Source organism: Adiantum capillus-veneris, chromosome 17 (genome assembly GCF_014529385.1).
Source record: "Adiantum capillus-veneris isolate H3 chromosome 17, ASM1452938v2, whole genome shotgun sequence".
NCBI lineage: Eukaryota > Viridiplantae > Streptophyta > Polypodiopsida > Polypodiales > Pteridaceae > Adiantum > Adiantum capillus-veneris.
In genome coordinates, this window is record NC_140947.1 from 24,786,074 (window position 1) to 24,812,259 (window position 26,186).

The window sequence follows — 26,186 nt, forward strand, 5'->3', positions numbered from 1 at the left end:
CCCAGTAAAGCTCTCTCCTATTTTGTTACAGCAGGCTATTGAGCAATGGGCTCCTGAGCAAGAGGCCATGGAGGCGTTGGCCAGTGTTTTTGCCAAGGTAAACATCAAGTTTCCTACCTTCAAGGGACTCTCTTCAAAAGATACAGACGACCATGCAAGAAGGTTTGTATCTCTCTGTAGGGGTCGTGGTCTTAATAGAGAAGATGCTTATTTGGTACTCTTTCCATCTACCTTGGATGGCTCCGCAGACAAACGGTACAGTCAGTTTGCGAGAACCATTTTGCAACTTGGGCAGCTTTAAGACAACAGTTCTGTGCAACATTCAGGTCAGGTGACTACCAAAAGAAGGTTTTGGATGAGTTGGCCAACATGGTGCTCCAACCAGAGGAGACTTTTGCAGAACTTATGACTAAAACCAAGTCTCTGAAACCGGCCTGTTCAATCCGAAAAGGGCGGTAGACTTTACTTTAAACCTTGATTTAGCTTTCACCCATTATTAGTCGTCTATTTTACCTGTACTTTCAAGACACATCAAAGGGGAGAGGGATACAGGCTGCTAAATTGCACCTGTATGAGTAGACGGACACCAGATTGGCCCCTAACTTAGGCGCCCCTTTCGGTATTTCTTTATTGTTCAAAAGAGGGAATAAACGCTGTGGTTCCCTACAAGCTGCCCCGCACAAACTCGGCTGAATTTCCACTGTTCCAGCCTGATTTCGGCAGCATAACTGTACTAGAACCCTTCACGGTCAGTATTCCCACGCATTGACTGACTTTCCCGACGCCTACGGGCACTTTGCAAAACCTGGCGAGAATCTGCAGCACGCTGAATTCTCTGTTTTCAGCCCTGAAAATGCGCCAGATCGCCTGTACAGCGGTCCCCTTGCGTCCCCGAACCTCCTGGGGGTATTAGGGTCCGTTTAGGGCCAAAACCCTAAACCTGCAAAAATACACAGCAGGCTGTAATTCACTGTTTCGGGCTCCGTTCTGCGTGCCGGTCGCATCCCTAGCAAGTCCTCGAGCTCCCGCACCTGTAGGGCTACTTGCCCTTTGAATCGGACGAGATTTCTGGCGTGAAACCTCTCCGAATTCACCTGTACCTGCGGGGGGCTTAGGCCGCCCTAGCTAATCCAGTACCTGTGCAAGAGGCTCTTGCCTCGGCAATCGCGCATGAACCCACACAACTGTACATTGTCAAATGAAAAGCCCACTAGAGGGGCATAACATACTGCCAAAGGGGAGAGAGAGGGCAGTGCGTAGCGTGCAGGGCATCACTCCTGGCACCGCACTGTGCATAAGAGGGAAAGCAAGCACTCCATAGCTCTTAACCTGTGACAGAGACTTGCAAAATGAGCCTCCCAGCTATAAATCACGTTTTTGCCTTCTCTATAAGTAGTAAACTGGCCTCAGAGTGCCAAGTGTCACTCATTTGTGCATTTTCCCGCTTTAGACCCTCGGGTCTAAAAATATCTCACCTGCAGCCTCTGTTGACTTGGCCACAGAGTAACAAAATGATCCCCATGTCAAACTGCACGTAATGACGCGAAGACATTTTCAGGTCCCAAAATAGCAGTTCCCTAAATTTTAGGAGATGCTGCCATTATATCTTTCTAGGTCATCCGACCCTCTTTGTACACTGTGGCCACATCCAAAACTGAAATGTAGCCTCTGTAGCAAAGGATTCCACTTTGGCTAGTCAATGACCCCACTTGGCTAACCATAGTCCTTGTCCAACCTTAGTGCTCTCTTGCCCTCAGGCCTGGACTCCCTCTGGACAGTTCCACACTAGCTATGCAATGCAGGGCAGTTAGATTTCCCGAGGGGTGTTTCCAAAAAGTGAAAGTAAATAGATAATAAGAAAGAAATCAACAAAAAGGATAGATAGTAGTCACACGCTGGTGACATACCCCCCTCTTGAAATCTCAAACGTCCTCGTTTGCATCTATGTCGTCCATGCTTACTGTCAACACTGATGTATTCAACACTGTCGACACATATACGACACATACATGCTCATTGTCAACCCTGGTGTATTCAACACCTCGTCGACTCATGTATTGCCTGCGTGTGAACCCTGTCCCAATGACATAGTGGTAGCTTCGCACTTGCCATTGCTTTGAGTCACTAACTTTCCAATGACAAAATGGTAGCTGCACATTTTGCCACTGTCTTATAGTACACGTTGGATCCCGTAACACTTTCGAGCATACCCAAACCGACAGTTTAAGAATGCAGTTACACATGTACTCTTTAATAGAAGCAATCACTGTATCCTTGACAACTGACAAGAAATACTCACTTCTATAGCACTAACCAAACTTTTGGACATTCCATAAGAGCAATTGCCAAACTGACAATCTGTACAGCTCTAACATTCATGTAACAGGTATTTGATTTGAGCTCACTTTAAATACCATGTACATCATTTGTTTCAAAAGCCATTGTCACACTGACAATCCATGTAGCTTTGAAACTCAAGGGGTCAAGGTAGGTTGCAAATCGAAGGCTTCCAGGTAAAGTGATAACACAGTTGGTGACTCTGCAAGTTCACCTTCTTCCATCCACTTAGCATCCATTGGTGGATAGTTTTGAACTTTACCAAGTAACGCCTAGCAACCTTGCCTTTCACTTTCCTTTCTTTGTGTGCCAAAATCTGTTCAGGGACCAAGATCTCGTCAAGTTCCTCGACTTCCGGCTGATCTTCAGCTGGCATATCTTCTGGCACATCACCCACATAGGGTCTGAGAAGACTCACATGAAACGCATTGTGAATCTTCCAACTGTCAGGCAATTTCAGCCTATATGCAACATCACTGATTATGTCGCATACTTGAAAAGGCCCATAGTAACGCATGCTGAGCTTTGGAAAGAGTCTTTCCTTGCCCTTCATCTTCTTTAACCTTGCCTTTTCAAACGTAGAAGCACCCAATCACCAAGTGAATATACCACTTCACGACGGTGACGATCAGCTGCTTTCTTTTGCTTTGCCTGAGTCCTTTCTAAGGCCACTTTGACCTTCTTGTACATTTCATCCATGTCTTGAACATACTTATCTGCTTCAAATATCTTGTCCTTTGTATGCAGTATGGGAGGAACTTTCTTGCCACCTTCAACTATCTCAAAAGGTGCCTTGCCAGTTGATGAATGCACTGTATTATTGTATGCATACTCCACCAATGGCAAATACTGCTCCCACTTTCCTTTATGCTCTGACACATAGCACTTCAGCAGATCTAGGACAGTAGAATTTGCCTCTTCTGACTGCCCATCTGTTTGAGGATGAAATGACGAAGAGAATTTGAGCGTGGTGCCCATATTCTCAAACAAACCTCTCCAGAACAAACTAGTCATGCGTGGATCACGGTCGCTAATAATCGACTGTGGCATGCCATGATACTTGAAAATATTGCTCATAAACAAGCGTGCCATCTGATCTGGCTTTATCTTCTTCCTGACAGGAATAAAATGAGCCTGTTTGCTGAATCTGCAAATAATGGTCCAAATACCATCATTTCCTGTCTGCGTTCTTGGAAGATCAAAGATAAAATCCATAGCAATACTTTCCCATGGTTTATCTGGAATAGGTAGTGGTTGCAATAACCCTGGTGCCTTTTGCCTGTCAAACTTGACCTTTTGGCATATTAGGCATTCTCGCACAAAGGCATCCACATCCCTTCTCAATGTAGGCCAATAGAAGAATGTCTCACCGCTTTAACTGTAGCATCGATACCACGATGCCCTGCATACGGTGGGACATGACTCTCTTCCATAACTTTGCGTCGCAATGGCTTTGTGACACACAATCTGCCATGCATCATCATGAACCCATCTTTAAGAAGATAGTGTTCATGACGTTGTCCATCCATTAGTTGCTCGAAGACCCTTGCAAAATCTTCATCATTTGCATACTGTTCTCTCATATCATCAAGTTCATGATGATAAGGAATCGACACAGCTGAAATTTGTGGCTTCCTTGACAAGGCATCAGCCACAACGTTCTTCTTGCCTTCCACATGCACAATCTGAAAATGGAACATGGACAAGATATTTGCCCATCGCATATGCTTCTCAGATAACTTTGTTTGTGTCAAGAAGTATCGCAAGGTCTGATGGTCCGTTTGGACAACGAAATCTGCACCTAGCAGGTAGTGTTTCCAACTTAAGAGCGCATGAATCACAGCCAGTAACTCTTTCTCATAGACCTGCATGGTCATCTCTGGCCCTTGCAAAATTCTGCTCTCATAGGCTACTACCCTGCCATCTTGCATTAGCACAGCACCAATGCTACTACCGCAGGCATCACATTGGACCACAAATGACTTCCTAAGATCTGGCAACACAATGACTGGATCCGAAGTCATCTTTTCCTTTAAGAGATTAAAAGCTGAAATCTCTTTTTGTGTCCATCTAAAGGTGACTGCCTTCTTTTGAAGAGCATGTAAAGGTGAAGCAATCTCAGCGAAATTTCGGATAAACCTTCTGTAATAGGAGCATAGTCCCAAAAAGCTTCGGACATCATGCACCGTCTTCAAATTGGCCATGACTTGATCGCTTCGACTTTTGCAGGATCCATTCTGACACCGTCCTTTGAGACAATGTGTCCCAGAAAGTGAATCTCTTCCAGAAAAAACTCACTTTTCTTTGCATTGATGAGCAACCTATGACTGCGTAGCTCTTTGAACACAATGGCCAAGTGATGCCTATGCTCCTCTTCATTCTTTGAGTAGACTATCATGTCATCAAAGAATGTACCAACAAACTGCTGGTGTGGACGGAAAATTCTGTCCATCATCCTATTAAACGTAGCAGGAGCATTTGTGAGACCAAAGGGCATCACTAAAAATTCGTAAAGGCCAAACGTTGTTCTAAAAGCAGTCTTGTGCACATCCTCTGATCTAATGCGGATCTGATGATACCCACTCTTTAGATCTATCCTGCTAAACATAGCTGCTCCTTCTAATTTGTCCATAATATCATCAATTCTAGGTATAGGGAACCTATTCTTGATGGTATTCTTGTTCAGTGCACGGTAGTCGATGCACATACGCCATGAGCCATCCTTTTTCTGCACCAACAACACTGGAGAACAGAATGGAGATGAACTGGGCTGAATCAGCCCCTTTTCTAACAACTCCTGTACTTGGCCCATTATCTCTTTCTGCTGAGCCGCACTAACCCTGTACGGAGGCTTATTTGGTGGGCTACAGCCTGGCACCAAATCTATCGCATGGTCCTCGGGTCTCTTTGGCGGTAATTGAGACGGTAATGAATCGGAAAAACAGTCACTATACTGTTGTAAAAACATTGACCTTTCTTTATCTAGCACAGATAAATTTGATTCATCACAATCTGACACTTCACGTGCAAAAACCAAGTACGCAGAAAGATGCTTTTTCATTACAGAAGTAATAGCAGAAGCTGATACAGTAGGAATAGACTCCCCTTTAAGCTTTACATCCAGAATGTGAGTCTTTCCCCTGCTCTGTACAGTGATCTTTTTGTTGTAGGCATCCATGATTCCCTGTACACGAAACAACCAAGGAATACCTAACAACACATCACATCCGTCCAGTGGCATGATGTAAAATTCTTCAGCATCTACATAGGACTGGATATGTAGACGCAACTTTCCAATGATGGGTGTCACAGCCTCTGTATGGCCAGGACATGCCAAACCTGCCTCTGCTGTATACCCCATCTCTTCAGGTCTGATTCCCAACTTTGAAGCCAATTCTGGGGAAATGAAGTTGGCTTTGGCACCTGGATCAAAGAAGATAAGCACTGTTTGATCCCTAACCTTTCCCCATGCTCTGCAAAGCTCACTTGCATCTGAATTTGGCTTGTCGCCCACCATATCTGGCACTAGACCAGCCATGGGCTTCTTTCCTTTCTTGTCTTCCTTGTCTTCAGAATCAGCTGGCCTTTTCTTTGTAGGACAGTTGTAAGCAATGTGGCCAGGCTGCTCACATATAAAGCATTTGTTCTCTGTCCTCAGGACCTTCTTTTGCTCTTCTGACTTGCGAGGAAAACGTCTTTTCCATTTCTTTGCTGGTCCTTTTTCTGATTCAGCCGTAGCTTTGTCTTTCCCTGCGTTGGCTGACTCCTGAGTCCCTTTAGGAGCCTCATTGGGAACGTGCTTCTTGGCTGAATTTTTCTTGCCTGATCCTGCCTTGACGCCAGTGTTAAATTCACAATCTTCTCCCTTGAGCAAACCATTGCCAGTGTTTGCTACCTCGATAAGCTGCGTCAAAGTAGTGACTTTGGTCTTTGTGCAGTATTTTCTCAATCCTTTGGGTAGGCCACAACAGTATTTTTCAATCTGTTCTGTCAATGGCACAAACCTATAGGAAGTTACTGGAAGTAGAGCTTTCCAAAACTTCCGATTGTAATCATCCAGATTTCTGCAAGTGGCAGCATTAAGCTGGTGCCATTCTGTCATGACATCTGCTTCGAAATCATCAGATAACCATGCTGCTGCAAAAATCTGCTTGAAGTAAATCCATGTGGACGGAGCTTGCCCTTGAAGCAATAAAGTTGTCCACCATTGTCCCGCATTCCCTGTCAAGAAAGTGGCTGCCTTGCGGACCTTTGAAGCCTCTGTAAAGTTTCCCCCTGCATAGGCCTTGTCAAACTGCTGGAGGAATGAAAGAGCCTTCTTCCTGTCATCAAACCCTGTAAAGGTCGTGAATGACACTCCTTTGCCACCTTCTTTGTACGGAGTTGGCCTCTCCAGCGGCGTTAAATTGTCATATGGAAGTGACTGAAACATGGGAACACTATTAAGGTTCATCTGTGTTCCTTGGCCGCTATTAACTTGACCTGGAAATGCCATATTTGGCTGCTGATTTGTAATTCCAGCCATACCAAAACTTGCTTGTGGCATCCCAAATTGTCCCTGAGTGCTTTGAAACCCTGGTTGCATACCCATGACACTGTACATGGGGTTAGGCATCATCGTTTGAGCACCCCCAAACACTGTTCCTGGCGTATAAAACTGATTTCCAGGTGCATGACCAGCCATGCTCTGAAATACCGATCCACCTCCAAAATAGCCAGGGTGTACTGAAGGTGGTGGGAAGACCTGTTGCATAGCCTGTAAGTTGCTTCCCTGCCCATTAGAACCAGCTATAGGCTGCTGAAAGGTGGCGGGCTGAACTGGTACAGCTTGAAAAACTGGCATCTCAGCCACCTGTTCTTGCACCTTAGGCATACGTTGTGGAGACTGCATGTTCTCCGTCAAGTGTACAGGTGTTTCCATTGACTGTGCGGTATGAATCACCTGTGCTCGAGCCTTAACAGGCTTTTGAATATGATCCAGTGACCCAACTTGCTGAGACGGAACCGGAGGTTGCAGAAAGGCTAAAAACCTCGGATTCTGCATTACTTGTGTGAACATAGCCACAGCAGTAGCCAACTGGGTCCTGAATATATCATCATCAGTCTGTGGTGGTCTTGAGGACTCACCCACTTCATGTGTCTGTTGACCCTGTGAAGAGGAAACCTCTTCAGTCACATCATCTGGTCTGTCAGCCATAATTACAATTCCCTGTGTCTCGTCTATGATCCCCTGTGTCTTCAAGCCGAAAACTGCCCAAGGCTCACTTCTATGGAAAAAAGTGATTTAATCCCGGCGATGGAACCATGAAACCGGCCTGTTCAATCCGAAAAGGGCGGTAGACTTTACTTTAAACCTTGATTTAGCTTTCACCCATTATTAGTCGTCTATTTTACCTGTACTTTCAAGACACATCAAAGGGGAGAGGGATACAGGCTGCTAAATTGCACCTGTATGAGTAGACGGACACCAGATTGGCCCCTAACTTAGGCGCCCCTTTCGGTATTTCTTTATTGTTCAAAAGAGGGAATAAACGCTGTGGTTCCCTACAAGCTGCCCCGCACAAACTCGGCTGAATTTCCACTGTTCCAGCCTGATTTCGGCAGCATAACTGTACTAGAACCCTTCACGGTCAGTATTCCCACGCATTGACTGACTTTCCCGACGCCTACGGGCACTTTGCAAAACCTGGCGAGAATCTGCAGCACGCTGAATTCTCTGTTTTCAGCCCTGAAAATGCGCCAGATCGCCTGTACAGCGGTCCCCTTGCGTCCCCGAACCTCCTGGGGGTATTAGGGTCCGTTTAGGGCCAAAACCCTAAACCTGCAAAAATACACAGCAGGCTGTAATTCACTGTTTCGGGCTCCGTTCTGCGTGCCGGTCGCATCCCTAGCAAGTCCTCGAGCTCCCGCACCTGTAGGGCTACTTGCCCTTTGAATCGGACGAGATTTCTGGCGTGAAACCTCTCCGAATTCACCTGTACCTGCGGGGGATTAGCCGCTAGCTAATCCAGTACCTGTGCAAGAGGCTCTTGCCTCGGCAATCGCGCATGAACCCACACAACTGTACATTGGTCAAATGAAAAGCCCACTAGAGGGGCATAACATACTGCCAAAGGGGAGAGAGAGGGCAGTGCGTAGCGTGCAGGGCATCACTCCTGGCACCGCACTGTGCATAAGAGGGAAAGCAAGCACTCCATAGCTCTTAACCTGTGACAGAGACTTGCAAAATGAGCCTCCCAGCTATAAATCACGTTTTTGCCTTCTCTATAAGTAGTAAACTGGCCTCAGAGTGCCAAGTGTCACTCATTTGTGCATTTTCCCGCTTTAGACCCTCGGGTCTAAAAATATCTCACCTGCAGCCTCTGTTGACTTGGCCACAGAGTAACAAAATGATCCCCATGTCAAACTGCACGTAATGACGCGAAGACATTTTCAGGTCCCAAAATAGCAGTTCCCTAAATTTTAGGAGATGCTGCCATTATATCTTTCTAGGTCATCCGACCCTCTTTGTACACTGTGGCCACATCCAAAACTGAAATGTAGCCTCTGTAGCAAAGGATTCCACTTTGGCTAGTCAATGACCCCACTTGGCTAACCATAGTCCTTGTCCAACCTTAGTGCTCTCTTGCCCTCAGGCCTGGACTCCCTCTGGACAGTTCCACACTAGCTATGCAATGCAGGGCACTTAGATTTCCCGAGGGGTGTTTCCAAAAAGTGAAAGTAAATAGATAATAAGAAAGAAATCAACAAAAAGGATAGATAGTAGTCACACGCTGGTGACACTCTGGTTGCCAAGCATCCCCAGCAACCCGGTGAATTTATGGTTAAGAAGTGGGTGGAGAAGACTCTTCACAAATCTTCTCAGCAAAAACTCCGAAAGAGTCTCCGACCCAAAGCCACTCTGGAGGAGTTTGTCGCAGTTGCTACTAGGATAGAGGGGGCTAGGAAGCTGTTCATCAACTCCCCTCACATAGAGACTCCCTTTGTGTTTTCGGAAAGTCCTGCTGATCCATTGACTTCTTTGCGTAGAGAACTTGAAGGCCTAAAACTACAATGCGCTCTTCAAGAAGAGAAATCAATCTCTCTTAGACAGGAGACACCACCACATCTTGAGGCTTTGGATCAAATCAAGAGAGAGCTAGAAGAGCTTCGGTCTCAGCAGGAGACTAAAGCTATGGTATGGTGTAGCTCGTGTCGCTCTCCAGGACATCCTCCATAGGACTGTCCCCTTCGGGCTTATTGCCAGTTCTGCGAAAAGTCTGGGCATGAAGACAAGGATTGCTACTATATCAAGGGATTACGGCAAATACAACAAAGTCTAGGTCCTTCTCTCCAACAAGGGCTAGCACCTGCATCCATCATGGTTTCACCCTATGGCCATCAAAACCCGATGCCACCTCTGCTGACAAGACCTCCTATGCAAGGTATGCACAAAAACTTTGCATCCCCCAGCTTTTATCATGCTAGTACTCCTTCAGTTCGCCAAAGCTTCTACACGTCAGCATCCGGTCCCATGCAACAAGGGCCGAGACCACCTCGCCCCTCCAATAGGCCAATGTTGTGCTACAGGTGTGGGGAGTATGAACATTATGAGAGCAAATGTCCGTTGCCAGAAGGGTCCCCTCCTTGCCGACACTACCCTGAAGCTAAGGATCACTATAGTAAGGACTGCCCAAAACAAGGTGCATCCACATCTGCAAGTACAAGCCAGAACCAGCAGGAGTTTATGTTCCCAAAGGTTAACCTCATCACAGTAAGCACCATTCCACAGGCCCCGCCTTCCACTCTTGTAGTTGCCTCTCGAGATGGGTTGAAGCAAGTGGAAGAGCTAGCTAGTGTGCTCACACGAGCACAGAGAGCTGCCCTTGGTCTCAGCCTCCCTGGCGGTCCAATTTTTTCGTCTCCAGTCCCACAAATGAGTCAAGCTCCCTTAGTAGCTGACAAACCAGCAAGTAGTGCCAACTCCCAACCTACCTCTCTTCTGTCAGATATTGATGGTGCTTTCATGGAAGCAGTAGAGGACTTGTAGAAGCTTAAGATACCGGAGCAAGATCTGATTAAAAGAGAGAAGCCTACAACAGAGTCTATCTTGAAAAACACCCTTTAGCAAGTATCACTGTACAACATGCTTTGACTTGATGCAAATTTTCGAAGTGACACCATTTCCATCATCCAGTCTTTGTATCCTGGTGCAGGGCCTAGTGGCGGGCACCTACCTGTGCAGCCCTTGGTTCATCACAGCTCATTGTCACTACAATCCTACCGCGACCTTGAGCAACCCTCCCACATGACGGGTCTGACGGAGACCTGCTGCAATGGTTGAAAGCTACCCCTCGATGCCATGCTATGTGGCTCTATTCAAACCTCACCTGTGCTCGTAACACTCTCTCGCAGCTCCTCAGGCGGACACCAGTGTCCCAAGCCCTACAACAGAAAGTGTACCAATCAAAAAAGTAAGTGTGTTAGTCCCTGGTTTCCATGATTCGAGTGTTTCTCTGATGGAAGCCGTCGGCCTTGGTGAACCTATAACACATCACCGAAGGGGGAAGAAATCTCTTCTGCATGAACTCGCCAATGATTCCCCCGTTGCTCTAACATCTCGCAGGTCGAACGACCCGCCCCCTCAAGAGCACTCTACTATGTCTGTGTCTGAAGATTTACCTTTCGTGGAGCTTCCACCAGGATGGTTACAAGAAGAATATGCAAAGTTTCCAATCGATCAAACACCAGCCCATGATGTCTCGAAGCTCCAAGAGGCAGCTCACTTCTCAACTTCCGAAGTACCGTCCAGAGTTACACCTCCTGACCCGGTCAAAAAAGTCAACCTGGGCGACCTTGACAACCCTCAACACATCCTCTTAGCAGCTTGGTTATGGGAGCATACCGCATTACTTGATCAGGTAGTTTCTTTGTACACTCTTTTAAAGATGTTTTTGCTCGGTCCTATAAGGATTTGGAAGGGATCCCACTAGGATTGAGTGTCCACACTATCCCTCTGGTCGACGGGGCTGAGCATGTCTGAGGCCGAGCTTACAAGCTCAACCCAAAGTATGCAAAGGCTGTTAAGTCAGAGCTCAAAAAAATACAAGAGGCAGGGATCATTGTACCTGTGGAGCACTCTTAGTGGTTATCACCCATGGTGATAGAGCCTAAGAAGCAGTACAATAAAATCCATGTGTGCGTAGATTACCGCGCTCTGAACAAGGTAACTATCCCAGATGGTTTTTCCACACCTTTCACTGAGCTCGAAGATGTAGCAAGGTATGTATTGTACAGTTTCATGGATGGGTTCAGTGGATACAATCAGTTGGGTATCCATCCAGGTGATCAGCTTTTTGTGACTCCCTCGGGTATTTTTGTCTACACTAGGATGTCATTTGGAATGAAAAACGCTCCACCTTCCTTCAACCGAGCAGTACATCTTATATTCTGTCCTTTACTTATGGATCATCTTCGCATCTTCATGGACGATTTTTCAACCTTCTCAGGTGCCCAATGTTCAGCCCTAGTGGCAAATCTAGAGGTGCACGTCGCTCAGCTCTCTGCTGTCTTCCTCAGGTGCAGAGAGGCACGCCTAAAGCTCAATCCTAACAAATGTTATTTTTTGGTCACTGAGGGTACACTTCTAAGCCATGTGGTGGCTGCCAAAGGTTTAGCGCCCAACCCAAAGAAGATCGTGGCCATCTTGAAGTTACCAACTCCCATCAACCCGAAAGGTGTTCAGAGCTTTGTAGGCCACACAGGCTATCATCGCAGGTTTATACGAATGTAAGCACAAGTGGCTCAACCATTGACCCGACTCACTAGTGCTACTGTACCCTTCTAATGGTCAAAACCTGAGGCTAAAGCATTTGCATACCTCAAAAAACGCCTCACTAAAGCACCTATTCTAGTGGCTTCAGATTAGTCTCTACCTTTTCATGTGCATACTGATGCTAGTCAACTGGGTGTGGGTGCTGTGTTGACTGAGCCTAGTAAGGAGTACAACCTGGATCACCCTGTTCACTATGCAAGTCGCCTGCTCACCAAAGCAGAGCGCAACTACAGCACCACAAAAAGGTAAGGTTGGCTATGGTGTATTCTTTACAAAAGTTTCTTCATTACTTGTTAGGGGTTCACTTCACTATCATCACGGATCATTATGCACTACGCTATCTTTTGAATAAACCCCAAGTTGCAGGAAGAGTCTGGAGGTGGCTACTGATATTCCAAGAATTCAACTTCGAAATATTTCTTAGTCCAGGCAAGCGGGACATCATCGCCGACCATCTCTCTCGCATACATACAGGTGAGCCCGATACTGGGGTTGATGATGACTTTCCAGATAGTCATCTCTTTAAGGTCGACACTATCCTAGACACAGATGGAGGCTCCAGCTCTGCCACAGAGGGACTCGTCCGAAGCCCCCTCGCCCGACCCCGCTGAGACCACCATTCGACTTGCTCTCTCGCCGACAGAGCAAGCGAGGCTAGCCACAAAGGTAGAGCGATTGCAGGCGACTTCTGTCATCTGCAAGATTCTCGGCACCCGACCTAGCAGAGGAGAGCTGCGTGAACTTCTCCAGCCCCGCCTTCTCATAGAGGTGGGCAAGATTTTGGACGTACAAATACTCAGACGAGGTTACTATCAAATCGAGTTTGAGACCTCCGAGATGGCGTCCAAGGTCATCGCCATGAGTCCACTGACCATCCGAGCATAACGTGCCCACTTTCGACAGTGGAGACATGGTTTCGACCCTGCTTCGGATGTTCTAGTAGAGGAGGCAGACTTCCCCATCTCTGTCTGCTTTCCAGGTTTGCGGAGGGAGTACTTACCACTTTTGTCCAGGATCGACTCAGCCCTTGGGACTGTCTTGGAGACACCTCGCACGGCAGCCTCAGTAGCTGCCAAGGCGGCTGGCATTCCCTCAATTCGCGTTTTGGTCAGAGATACTCACACGCTCCCGAAGGTTATTCTTTTGCCTCGGGTGAGTGGGGGTTCGTTCAGAGAGAGTGTGGAGTATTTGGGCCTCCCGAACCAATGCTTCATTTTTCGACAGATGGGCCATCTAGCGAACGCCTGTCCACGGAGGAGGCCTCGACCTACACCACAACCTCAGCCCCAACCTACAAGGGCGGGCCAACACAACCATAGACAAAGCGCACACAGACAGAGCCACCCTCTGAGCCTGGGGCTCCAGAGGAGGAGGGATGGCAGCACGCCCGTGGTAGACGACGACGACAGGGGCCACAACGTCAGCCTGGCACTCATAGTGATCCTCAGGCGCCTACTCAGCAGCAGTGGGTTCCCACGGGGAACCGTTTTGGTCCTCTTGAGCACGATGAGGTCCCTGCCCCAACCCCCACCCCAACTTCACCCTCGACAGCTCCCCCCCCCAGAGTTCCCTCCCTCTTCCTCATCCTCCCACGCCTCCTGCTCCCGCCGCCTCTTCCCCCCGCCCCTCTAGCTCTGTCGCTCCCTCCCGTCGCTCTTGTCCACCGCTCCCCCCGGTTCCCTCTCCCCCCCCCCTCCTGCTTCAGTTCCACAGTCGACCCAGGAGGTAGGGCTTTCTCCTACGGCTAGGAGATCTCTTGGCAGTGCCTTTTCCACAAGTCGCTTAGCAAGAGAGGGACAGCCTTTCTTGCGGCCCCCTCTGCAGGTACAGACATCTTACCTTGCAGCTATCCCTCGTGGTCTGACGAGCATTGACATCCGGCGCCGATGAGACTTCTTCGACTATGGCTTCACCTGTTTTCTCGGCGACCCCTCAGCAGACCATGAGGCAGCCTACTTCAAGGTCCATGTTCTGTTCCTTGCCGCTAGGGGGACAGAGGCCTTGGACTCAGGAGTTGGCTTCTCCTTCCCCCTCTGTGGCAGAGACCAGACAGAGTGGACTCTCGACTGAGTGTTGGGATGGTTACACACACAGAACCTAGAATTCTCTCACCACATGGGAGAACTAGGAGTTACAGACATGCTCCAGACTTTGTGGCCATTGGCCAAGTTTGCAGTAACACCTCCAGACCCAGCAGGATGTAACACTTTGTACTTTACTTCTTTGCCGATACACGGTGCTTGCCATGCTATGTATACATTCATGAGGACTCCTGGACAGAGGAGGATGCTTTACGTACGGCTCGCTCTGCTTGGGCTTGGACCAGGCATTCGTTGAGATCACGCCTATCTAGAGGACGCTCGGATGCGGATTACTCCCCATCCAAGCCAGCCTCGAAGATAGCCCGTATAGCTGTTGCGGCAGCATCTGTTCTCTCTCGCTCCCCATGAGGATCGTCTCATGGAACGTGCAGGGACTAGGTGGGTCCCAATTTCAGCGTCAGCGGGGCCGACTGCGTCAGGAGCTTCAACGTTGCCTTGTGGGAGGAGAGATTGATCTCCTTATGCTTCAAGAGCACCATCTGTGTGAGAGCCGCATTAGACGTTGTGGTCAGCTCTTGCGTGGACGATATGATACTTTTGGTCAGCTACTTTTGAACCTGGAGGCATCCAGGGTGGGGTATGCATGACTATTGCGGACTCTTTGCAGCAGGCCATTGTGGGCAGAGGGATTATTGTGCCGGGCAGGGCTCAGTGGATTACTATGCAGGTTCAGGGTGGCCTAGTGGGTTTCCTGAACATCTATGCGCCCAATGTGGTGAGTGCTCGTGCAGAGTTTTGGTCACAGATAGTTGAGTCTCTCCCGCAAGCAGAACATTGGTGCATAGGAGCGGACTTCAACATGTTGGAGGACCCTTCTGACAGGATTGGTGGTAGCCATGCTACTGTGCATGGAGTTGAGTTGGCAGCTTGGGAGAGGTTTTGTATGACTTTGAGGGTCTCGGATGTTTGGCAGAACTCTGGTTTTGTGAGGCCCCCAGACAGCCTTGCCTTCTCTCGATCGGACCGTAGAGTGGGAGGAGTGAATCTATCACGGATAGATCGCTTCTACACTAGTGACCACTTCAGTGACTTGGGAGGGACAGTGGGCATCCTGGCAGGGACCTCCTTCTCGGACCATGCACCAATAATCCTCACAGTAGCAGACAGACAGAGAAGTGGGAGCAGATGCTTTGCATCCCAGAGAGGGTCTTGTTGGACAGAGCACTCAGAGAGAGGGTAGAGGCTCTCTCGACCGAGGGCTTGGACAGGTAGGACTCTCCTGCTGTGACAGAGTGGCCACAGGCCTAGCTCAGATTAGTCGTCTTTTTCTCCAGGAGTCTCTGGCTCGCCGGGCTGCAGCGAGAGAGACGGAGCAGGGTCTCAGACGAGACATTGCTTCGTTACAGAGGATGCAGGAGCAGCATCGAGACAGTCCTTGGTTGGAGGAGCAGTTACAGCAGGCTCGACAGGAGCTTGCTACCACAGAGGAGAGGCGACATGAGTTTGCTTTCCACCGACAGGCATCTCAGTGGACCCAGGTGTGACTGCTGCTTTCTTTGAGGCAGTGGGACCTCGGCACTCACATGCAAGGTCAGTCAGTTGAGGAGGCCTAACGGGTCAGTTGTTTCTGAGCCCGAGGATATGCGTGCAGTTGCTACTGACTTTTACCGTGAGTTACTGTCTGCACAGTCCCAGTCAGAGCATCAGGATGCATGCAGGGAGCAGGTTTGGGCACAGATGCCTTGTCTTGTGACTGAGGAGATGCGTCAGAGGCTTGAGCTGCCACTTCAGCTTGAGGAGCTGCACACGGCTCTTAGGGCCCTCCCCCATGGTAGTTGTCCAGGTGAGGATGGGTTGAGTACTGGGACCTGCTTGGCCCGGATCTCTGCAGTGCTTTTCAGTACATTTTGCACACAGGAGTGATGCCTGACAGCATGAGTGAGGCCTGATATACATCATTCCCAAGGAGGGTGGCTCCTTGGATGAGATTCGACAGTGGCGTCCCATCACCATCCTCAACTCAGCCTACAAAATTCTTGCCAAGGCTCTAATTTGAGGATTCAATCACCTCTAGAGAGCCTCATACATGGGACTCAGACAGGTCTTGTCAAGGAACGCAGTATCCTTGACAACATCTTTACTTTCTGGGAGGCTTCTGCCCTGGCACGGCTCCGTGGTACGGACCTCGTGATTCTTCTTCTCGATTTTGATAAGGCATACGACAGAGTTGACTACGACTTTTTAGAGGGCACTCTACGCAGGATGGGCTTCTCAAATGCTTGGATCAGAGGGGTGTCAGCTTTGTACAGACACGCTGATAGTCAGGTACTCTTGGCAGGAGGTAGAGGTGATCGCTTCATGCTTACACGCTCGGTCAGACAGGGTTGTCCTCTTGCCCCCTTCCTCTTTCTGCTCTATGCGGAGCCGATGAGCAGGTTTTTGGTGACGCGGCAGGTTGGTCTACGGGGCTTAGCACTCCCTATTCAGGGAGATGAGCTACTGCACGTTGAGTTTGCCGACAACTCAGCCTTGTACTTAGATGGCCAGGAGGCCAAACTTCACAGATGTGAGCAGGCTCTGGAGACCTTCTGTTGTGCAACTAGCGCACTGATCAACCGGAGAAAGACAGTAGCTTTCTCGGTTGGTAGTGCTCCTGTGCCGGATTGAATGCGAGGAGAGGGCTTCAAGTGGATTCCCCCAGGGACTGCAGCTCGGTACTTGGGCTGTCAGTTTGGTTTGGACTTGTCTCCCGAGCAACAGATTGCTCCCCTTCTCCTGTCTATCAGGAGAAAGTTGTTACACTGGAGCTCAGCACGACTTTCTTTGGCTGGCAGAGTAGTAGTTGCCAACAAGGTGTTGTTGGCGACTATGTGGTACATCACTTCCTGCTGGATCTTCTCAAGTTCTTGTATCATCCAGGTAGAGAGGCTGATCAGGAACTTCCTTTGGTCAAGACGTGACACTCAGATAGCCCGAGCCAAGGTGGCTTGGCAGGTCATCACTCTTCCTTGTTCACAAGGAGGGCTTGGGATCATTGATCCAGCACAGCAGAGCAGAGCAGAGCCCTTCTTGGGAAGTTCATCGTCAGAGGACTTCTTCCAGGAGAGGAGCCCTAGAAGGAGTTCTTGCTACAACGGCTTCGTGCTAGGGTACCTCAGGCAGGAGGCCCTTGACAACCTTCGACCAGATGGATCTTTACAGAGATGCGCAGAGTTGGTTTGAGCAGGAGACTAGAGGACCGCTTCGCTGTGAGTTTGCTTCGATCTTGGGAGCACTTGTGGCGTGGCTTGGAGCAGAGACAGCCTACGTGCACGGAGGAGCGCCTACGGCAGCCCCTCGTCTCGAACCCCGTGGTTAGCACTCAGAGAGTCCACTTGGTTGGTAGTCGGCCTCATGTTTCCTGGGTCCCCATGGCAGCAGGTCCAGCGCGCTCTTTAGGTGACCGGCTAGAGTTCACAGGTTTATCAGAGGAGGTGCAGGTTCTCCAGTTACAGGGCATGAGAGGGGTGTAGAGCATGTGCCAGGACATCTCAGAATCAGTTCCAGCTGAGTGGCTCACGCCCCTCGAGCCAGTAGGACCCCGGTGGATGGGAGCCTTCACACGACTGGAGGTTCTCATCTCAGTCAGGGCCTGCTCAGAGACTATCCCAGCCCTTTTCTTCGAGCTTCGGGTAGGGGACGCCTTCAATGAGTTATAGTAGAGGCCCCGCAGGTAGCAGAGTGTTGTTTTCAGAGGATCCGAGTAGTGGGCATCTGTGGGAGGACTTGTGTCATAGACCCCGACCCAACAGCTCTCGAGACTGGACACTGGAGGCTGTTGGCTTGGGAATGTTGTCCACTGGCACGAGTACACTGGGATCCTGGTGAGTGGCTATGGAGGGATCCCTTCTCTTTTTTAGACTACCCAAGAGTCCCGTTCTTTCAGTACACTGTTCGACTGGGACGTCATATACTAGCAGCACAGAGAGAGGCCCGCCCCGCTGCAGCACCTCATTGGTAGGAGGAGGGTCTCACAGTTGAGTTCTTGGCAGCTTTCTAGGAGAGGTTGTGGGACTCCAGACAGCCGAGGCGAGTCACCTTGTTTTAGTGGCTGGTCGCACACAGAGCTACAACAGTTGGGAGCTGGCTAGAGCATAGTGGTCTTTTGGTCGCATGTGCAGCTTGTGACCACCTTGTGGAGAGTCAGCGTCACTGTCTTTGGGACTGTCCCTTGGCCCAGCACGTGTGGCTACGAGTTCTTCGGCTCATGCCTCCTCTCTCCACGGCTCGACAGTACACTTGGGGAGCAGCGGCTTGGTCCACCCTCTCATGCGGCACTTCATTTAGAGCTATCTTCCACCAGCAGGATGATAGTGATGCGGGAGGGACGACCTACATTGCAGCCTGCTACAGAGCTTACTCCACAGGAGTGGTGCAGTGAGAGAGAGGAATGTTGGGAGCTCATCAGTGGCCTGACACTCTGGTTCATCTGGCGGGCCCGTTGCTTCCGCATCTTTGAGGTTGGTCCGTTGCTTTCATCTGGCGGGCCCGTTGCTTCCGCAGAGACTCTTTGCGATTTTTGGCTTGAGCTGATCCACACTCTCAGAGGACAGCTTGAGGGGTTACAGGGCAACTCCGACCGCATGCGGGAGCGCAAAGAGGCTTTCCTTCGACTCTGGCGTCCTGGGCATTTCTACACCATGGTCCAAGGTGTACTCCGATGGCATTACCGACCACATGTGTGGCTTTTCCCTCCCCCCATTTCTTGATTTAGCCCCATTGTACATATGTTGGTTTTTCATTGGGAGAGTCTCCCACCATGGTTGTTGTAGCCCTCTCTTGAAGAGGTGGTTGTAGCCCTATGGGCAGTTTCAATAACTAATAGAAGGATCTTTCTCTCGAGAAAAAAAAAGATCGACACTACCCCAGAATGGTATGGAGATGTGTTACATCTTCTCTCTACTGGCCTATATCTTGAGAATGCTGCTCCCTTGCAAAAAAGAAGACTGTTGCTGAAGTCTAGACCCTTCTCTTTGTTTGGTGGACAACTCCACAAATCTGGGCCAGATGGTGTGCTGCGTAGCTACGTCTCCCATCACGAAGTATACCACATTCTGGAAGATGCACACAATGGTCCTACAGGTGGCCATTACATCACGGCGCAAAAAATCTTAGAAATAGGCTTATGGTGGCCCTATATATTTAGAGATGCTATTGCTCATGTCAATATTTGTGATGTCTGTCAGCGATGTGTGCCCAAGCCTAGTAAGCAATCCAATCGCCCTTTGTAGGTATCGATGGCGTGGTTGCCCTTTGAGCGATGGGGCTTGGACTTTGTTGGTCCAATTACTCCACCTGCTCAACCCGGCAATCATAAGTATCTCCCGGTAGCAACGAATTATGCAACAAAGTGGGCCGAAGTGGTGGCTACCATCGACTGTATAGCCGCCACTGTCGCAAATTTTTTGTATGAAAATATTTTTTGCAGGTTTGGGTACCCTCTGGAAATCACCAGTGATCGAGGTAGTCATTTCGTCAACGACCTAATCTCCACAATCCTCACTAACTATAAGATTTTTCATCGCAAATCTTGATCTTACTATCCTAGAGCAAATGGGCAAGCGGAGAGCACTAACGAAGTGCTAATCGCGCTTCTCAGGAAAGCTTGTCACCTGCATCCAACTTCTTGGGATCAGGCTATCCTCGACACAATTTGGGCTTATCGCACCTCCTTCAACGCAACCACTAACGACACCCCATTCCAGCTAGCTTTCGATCTAGAAGCAATTGCACCATATGAGTTCAACTCAAGGTCAGCAAGAGTGGGAAGTGCTCGCGTCACAGCGGGGATTGCGTCCGCAAACCTCTCTCGTCTCTCAATGTTTGAAGAAAGCAGGATGTTAGCTTCACATGCTCTCCAAGCCGAGCAACTTCGTCGCAAAGCGTGCCATGATCGCCATCTCAGAAAGCCGAAAATAACGCAAGGAACACTGGTGCTAGTCTATCAAGCTAAATATATGAAAAAAGCTAAAAAGCTGGTCCAAGCTTGGCAAGGGCCATTCATGGTACAGGAAATTTTGCCACAAGGAGCAATTTAATTAGTAACTTTGGATGGTGTTCCATTGCCGCTGGTAAATGGCTTCAGAATCAAGTGCTATTATTCCTCTGAGTAAACAGTCTGCAACCGTTTTGCCATCTGTAAGTGTTATGTCTAATAGGTTCTAATCTCCCGACTCTCTCCTCTTCACTACCTTCCCACCAGAACGGGTGTTCTGTTACTGTTTCTGTCTCTGCAATACTCTCAGTCTCTGCTATGCCTGTAGAAGTTTCCACCTTTCCTCCTAAGGTATCCTTTCTCCACTCAGTAAACTCAGTAATTGGGGTATTGTCTCGAATTTCTTAAAATCCAATCATTCTTTCTGTAAGTGTTTCTATCATCAGTGTTGTTTGACGTTCTTACTAAGGTCTCTCAAGTTGAACTCCTCACCTAGTTTGTTTTGCGATAGTTTCTATAAGTTCACACGCTCTGTAGCACAGATTTGTCTGTCTCTATTGTATGCCCTTGCCCACTCTACTCTCTACTGCCCCAATCCTGTGCCTTGGCCTTGTGTTTTCAAAACACATCCTCTGTTGTCTTTAAGACAAACTTCACCTCTACTTACTTCAAGGCGCTATAGTTGGAGACTCATCCCAACCGACTAATAGGCTTTGTCCTCCAGAAGAACAACCACAAGTGCAAGTGTATCACCCAGTCTACCTCTACTCTCATATGTACAACGTCATGTCCACTGTCATGCCCATCAACATGCTGCTTTAAGCTCTCATAATTATGGCCATCGCAAATTCGTGGTTACAGCTAGTATTTTGAGCAAGAAGATGCATACCTTGCACTATGGAGAGACGCAGATTTTGTTTGAACTTGAGAACTACCTGATCCACCTCTGCAGATAAGTTTGACTCCGAATCCCTCTCTATCTCCCAATTCGCCCCCTCCCCCTCTCTCCAAATTCGTCATTTTCCCCAATGCACCCCCCCCCCCCCCCCCCCCCCCCCCCAAAATCCAGATTCGGCTTTTTTTAACCCCTTTTCCCCAATTCGTCTCCCTCCCAATCCCAACTCGCCCTCCCTCCCAATTCGTCCACCTCTCCCCTCTCCAAATTCGCCCTACTCCCCCCTCTCCCAATGCGCCCCCTTTTCCCCAGTTCGTCCCCCTCCCAATCCGAACTTGCCCTCCCTTCAAATTCGTCCAATTGGTCCCCCTCTCCTATCCCAATTCGCCCCCCCCCCCCCCCCCCCCCCCCCCCCCCCAAAAAAAAAGATTCGCCTTTTTTTTAAAATCCCTTTTCCCCAATTCATCCCCTTCCCAATCCCAACTCGCCCTCCCTTCCAATTCGTCCCCCTCTCTCCCAATTCGCCCCTTTTGCCCCAATTCGTCCCCCTCCCAATCCCAACTCGCCCTCCCTCCCAATTCGTCCCCCCTCTCCCAATTCGCCCCCTCCCCCTCCCCCTCACAAATTCGTCCCCTTCCCCTCTCTCCAAATTCGTCATCTTCCCCAATTTGCCCCCCCCCCCCCCCCCCCCCCCCCCAATCTCTCCCCTCTCCAAATTCGCCCTACCCCTCTTCCCTTAACATAGTCGGCCGTAAACCAACTCGACTTTTTTAATTACCTGCGCTAAACCTCCAAGGAGCCCTAATAGCGAACATCTGTCGCCGCGCTACCTAATTCGACCGCTTTCGGCCTCTTCGGTTTCTTTCAGCAATTCGGCTTCTTCCTGCGAACATATATACATACAGGGTAAAGCAGTACGTAGTACGTAGTAATTGAAAAGTTATCACATGTATGCAGTGTGTGTTGTGGATATGTTTGCAATTGTGGATCAGCTTTTGAGTGTCTGACGTTCTTCTGGCAATGCATCGGAACAACCTCAATCAGTCAACAGAGTCTGTCAGCAGGGTTTGGGCTATACTCATCAGTTAGTGTCAGAAGTTTTGTAATTTCCATGGCGGGTAGCAGCAAACCCTCCAGAAAAGCAGGCCTAATAAAGAAGCCACCACCTCAGCCGCTGATTTCTGTTGAAGAGGAGGAGGTCTCAGAGAGTAGTGGCCAAAATCTGGATGACTTCACTTCCAGTGATGCCAGCGATGAAAGTTACAAAGCATCCCCAACTTCGGAGTCGGGTTCAGAAGCTGTCTCTGAATAGAATGCGTCAAAAGAAACAAATGTAAAAACAGCAAGTAAAAAGAAACGCAATCAGGAAATCATCGATCATGAGATCAGTAGGCCGGCTACATCTAAAAGTCGCACACCATTCTCCTTGGCTGTTTATCTACAGCCGCCTCGACCATCTCTCAGCCAAATCCTCTCCAAGGACCAGCTACAGACTATGGGTCTCACAGCACTGGCCGAAGAAGCAAAACCACTCACAATTTGGGTGTACAAGAACATTGTGTGCTTTAAGTAATAAAGACACACCACAACGGGTGCCATTTTCAGGGCCTCTCTCTCCATTGTGTAGTGGTCTCTCTATGCTAGACAATTTTAGTGCTATGTTTTTTCTAATATGTGGTACCTTGCAATTTAAGTGAGTGACGGCCGGTCACATGTACTACCCGCTTCACAGAGGTAAAGACAGCTAAGGTTCTCGTATCAGTGAGATAGCAAATAACCTGCTACATAGGCTCGCTGAAAACGCAAAGAGGCGGGCATGGGTGATGGGTGGCACATGCAGCAGGGAGGCAGGGAGCACACATGGTTGTAGCACTGAGCAAGACTTCACTAAACATATGATGTAGCACTACTTTGGAGCTTGAATGTTACTTTCTTTGCTAAACCCTATAATTATCTTTGAAACTAATTTTGCTTCATTCCCCATCTCATAACCTGGTAGCTGATTGCTTGATAATATCTTCAAATATGTCTTCAGTTTAGGAAAGATATGATGTGGTGACTCTTACAGGTAGCTGGTATTTGTCCTCAGAGATGCGTCTACCACCTTTCAAAGCAAATTGTGCAGATCCTGGGAATTTTGCGGGCCGCGAGTACAAGTCCATATACACATGCCCCAGGTCACCCTAGCATCCAATAAAACACTTCATAAGTTAAAAAACACACTAGTACAACCTATGTAGAATCGTTTCGAAACAATGAGAGCAAATTTTGGGTAAGATCTTGACAATTGTCAGGTATATTACCAAATAGAATTCTGATTCTTAGCTGCCAGAACCATACCTCTGAAGGATGATACAGTCTGAATTTCTGAACATTTGCATGCCAGCTCTCCCCACGTGCTAGCCGAACTTCCTCAAGGACAGCACCAAAGAGAGACTTTGTAATCAATTTCAATCCTTCAATGCACTGGTTAAGGGGAAAGTATGATGCTACCACCTGAAACAAGAATTGCCCGGCCCCTTCAGTTGGAAATTGTAGATTTTGTTGCCTCCTGACTCTACAAGCGAACAAGTGACTCAGTTGGGATCCTTTGACAAGCTCATGAATTCACCTTGGCATTCAACCCATAGGTTCCTGCTTTCATCAAGCACATGTAGTAAGCTTCATCCCAAGGATTCAATCCCTTGAAGGATGCACCCTCTGAGTCTTGTCCAAATTTCACCAGCATTGCCAACTCCTGAAAATTTTATAATGGTTCACCATAAGGTAAGCATAAAACACAGAAGCCATATGTTTACGTATGTGCTCCGCAATTGATGGCAAGCTAGAGAAAAATTAGCTACTTGTTGGTCACACCAAATAGCGATTCTTCAACCTATATTGGGTGATAATGCAGAATATTTTATGTTGAAATCTCTCTCATAGATTTGATCTTGGTAGCTTCTGCAACACCTTTGGCATTGGGAGGCATTTATTATTGCGTTACTCCCTTCTCCCTCTCAAATGACAAGCATTTTACGTACAGAACTATCTGAAAAGAAAGTAGCGTGCATTTAAAAAATATAAAAATTATGTTTTCTTTCGGTGATGCAACTTGAGCATAGTCTTCACCAGAGCTCAAAATTTGATAGCCTTCTACCAGAATAATTCAAATACTTCAAGGGAGGCAGCTGGAAGGAGCTCAAGATTTATATATACCTTCATAAGGTCAGAAAAATCTTAACTTACAAAATATAAGAGAGGCTTAAACACTCACAACTACACAAAACGTAAGGCACACAAGAAAGTGGATAAGGAAGAAAAAATTAAAGCACCTTAATTGATTCTGAACAAAAAAAATATAAAATCAAACCAGTATTTACTTGAAAATGCTTTTAGAAAAGGTTTAGGCAAACTTGACTATAAGTTACTGATCTGCAATGCAGGAAACATCATTCAACCAAGGCTCAGCACCCAAGATAGAGTATCCCTAAGGCCTTCTAAATGCTTGGTAGCAATAGTATAGAACTTGCTCTTGCCTTGTCTCTCCTTTTACACAAGCCTTAAAGCTCCAAGCATTTAAGGAAATGGAATTGTCTGTCAATACGATATTGTAGGACATACCACATGAAAAATACTCCTCTTTTCCCTCAGCTAGCTACGTGCTTTGTACTTTCTGTCGAAGTCATTCAAACAACCTTTTCTCATTTTGAAGAAAAGAACCATTACGTACAGTCGTGTAATTGTATCTTTGCCAACAGGTAATTCACAATAATTTGGTTGAGTAAATTCAGCCAAAACAAAATGAAAATGACAGACGGACCTAGAATGTGCAGCAAGTTTTTGAAGCTTCATACCTCATCTGCTTTACTCCGAAGCCTTTCACTTAGATCAAGAAGGAATGAGTGGACCACATCCGAGGAAGCAGCCATTGTTGGAGCCAGGTTGAAGTCTGCAAATGATTCATATCCCAAAATCTGCCAGCAGACCAAAACAGGTAATGCACAATTACAACATATACGGCTTGCCATAATCACACACCTTTTTTTGTCATTCTTTGAAACTACCTCGACCTTGACGCACAAAATACAGGCAAGAAAATTTTCATAGAGGCTTATTCAAACCATTGAAAGAAACAATAATCAGCTTGTAGATCTTGATGAATTGCAGTGTGCACAGATACAATGCTATTTCTAGCGTTGAACCTACTAATTTACTTAAACATGCAGACAAAGCAGGCTATAGACAAAATCCAAATATACGACAACAACCAATGAGGAGATGTGACACTTGTGGAGCGGATCATCCCACCCCTAGGTAGCACAGGGTACAAGCATTCAATGAAAAACCTTGGTCCGAACCTTAGCCCTGGGAGCTCTGTTCTAGTTCTGACACAGGGGCAAGAGAAGTATAGGGTACAGGTTCTGCTTGATAGGAAGCCACTTGTCCCCCATATGAATGAAGCCTTTTTCTGCAGAACAAACGGGCCTCAAGGGTCAAGAATATGTACAAGGAAAAGAGGGGACTCTTTCCACGTGATCGTTCTGCAAGTGCGTTTCTCCACACTATGACTCCTTAAGTATGGGGAACTCCAATTCAAAACTAGGTGCAACAATGGTTACCTTTGTCCCTCATCAGATTCTTGTCTGGTGTGCCGAGTTTGATTTCACTGTCAGGATCAGCTCTAAAGGATTAACTTGGCATATGAGCACTTTCAAACCCTTGCTAGATCTTGTTAAAAGGAGGACTCTTTGAAGCTTGAAAAATCTTTAAGGCTTAAATCTAAACCTTAGCCCCATAGCGAGGAAATTCCTTGAAGGATTTAGGCTCCGGATTACCTTTGGGGCAGTTTGTGCCCCTTTATTGATTATTTTACCTTGGTAATACCTTTCCCTACATGCCACTATGTAGCACGTCTCTTGTAATTTTGCTTAATTTCCTTTTGCCCGAGCAAAAAAGACTAGCAATCTGCCGCCACACCTCTATGGCTATTGAATATGCAATAGCAGGTAACTCCTCACAAAAACTTTACGAATAAAGCAATCCTCTTGACACCACATTCTTCTGAATGTAAAAATATGACGATTTCACAAGTATCTCGAAAAAATCTGAAGAACGATTACTGTCAATCTGCAGGCAGAGTAA

At 47.8% G+C, this 26,186-nt stretch overlaps 1 protein-coding gene across 9 annotated transcripts in view; it reads right to left on the bottom strand.

Moving 5' to 3' along the window:
- Positions 1-26,186, bottom strand: part of LOC147436936 (Zincin-like metalloproteases family protein) — a 178,440-nt gene that overhangs the window by 70,381 nt on the left and 81,873 nt on the right. For all 9 annotated transcript variants that reach the window (XR_015184782.1, XR_015184783.1, XR_015184784.1 and 6 more), the window contains 4 exons: positions 24,899-25,018; positions 23,674-23,799; positions 23,403-23,558; positions 23,129-23,245 (listed from right to left, as the gene is read on the bottom strand). Coding sequence is in view for 5 of the 9 variants with exons in the window: in XM_086486330.1 (XP_086342456.1) it covers positions 23,129-23,245; positions 23,403-23,558; positions 23,674-23,799; positions 24,899-25,018 (519 nt within the window). In the remaining 4 variants the exon portion in view is untranslated. The remainder of the gene's footprint in view (positions 1-23,128; positions 23,246-23,402; positions 23,559-23,673; positions 23,800-24,898; positions 25,019-26,186) is intronic.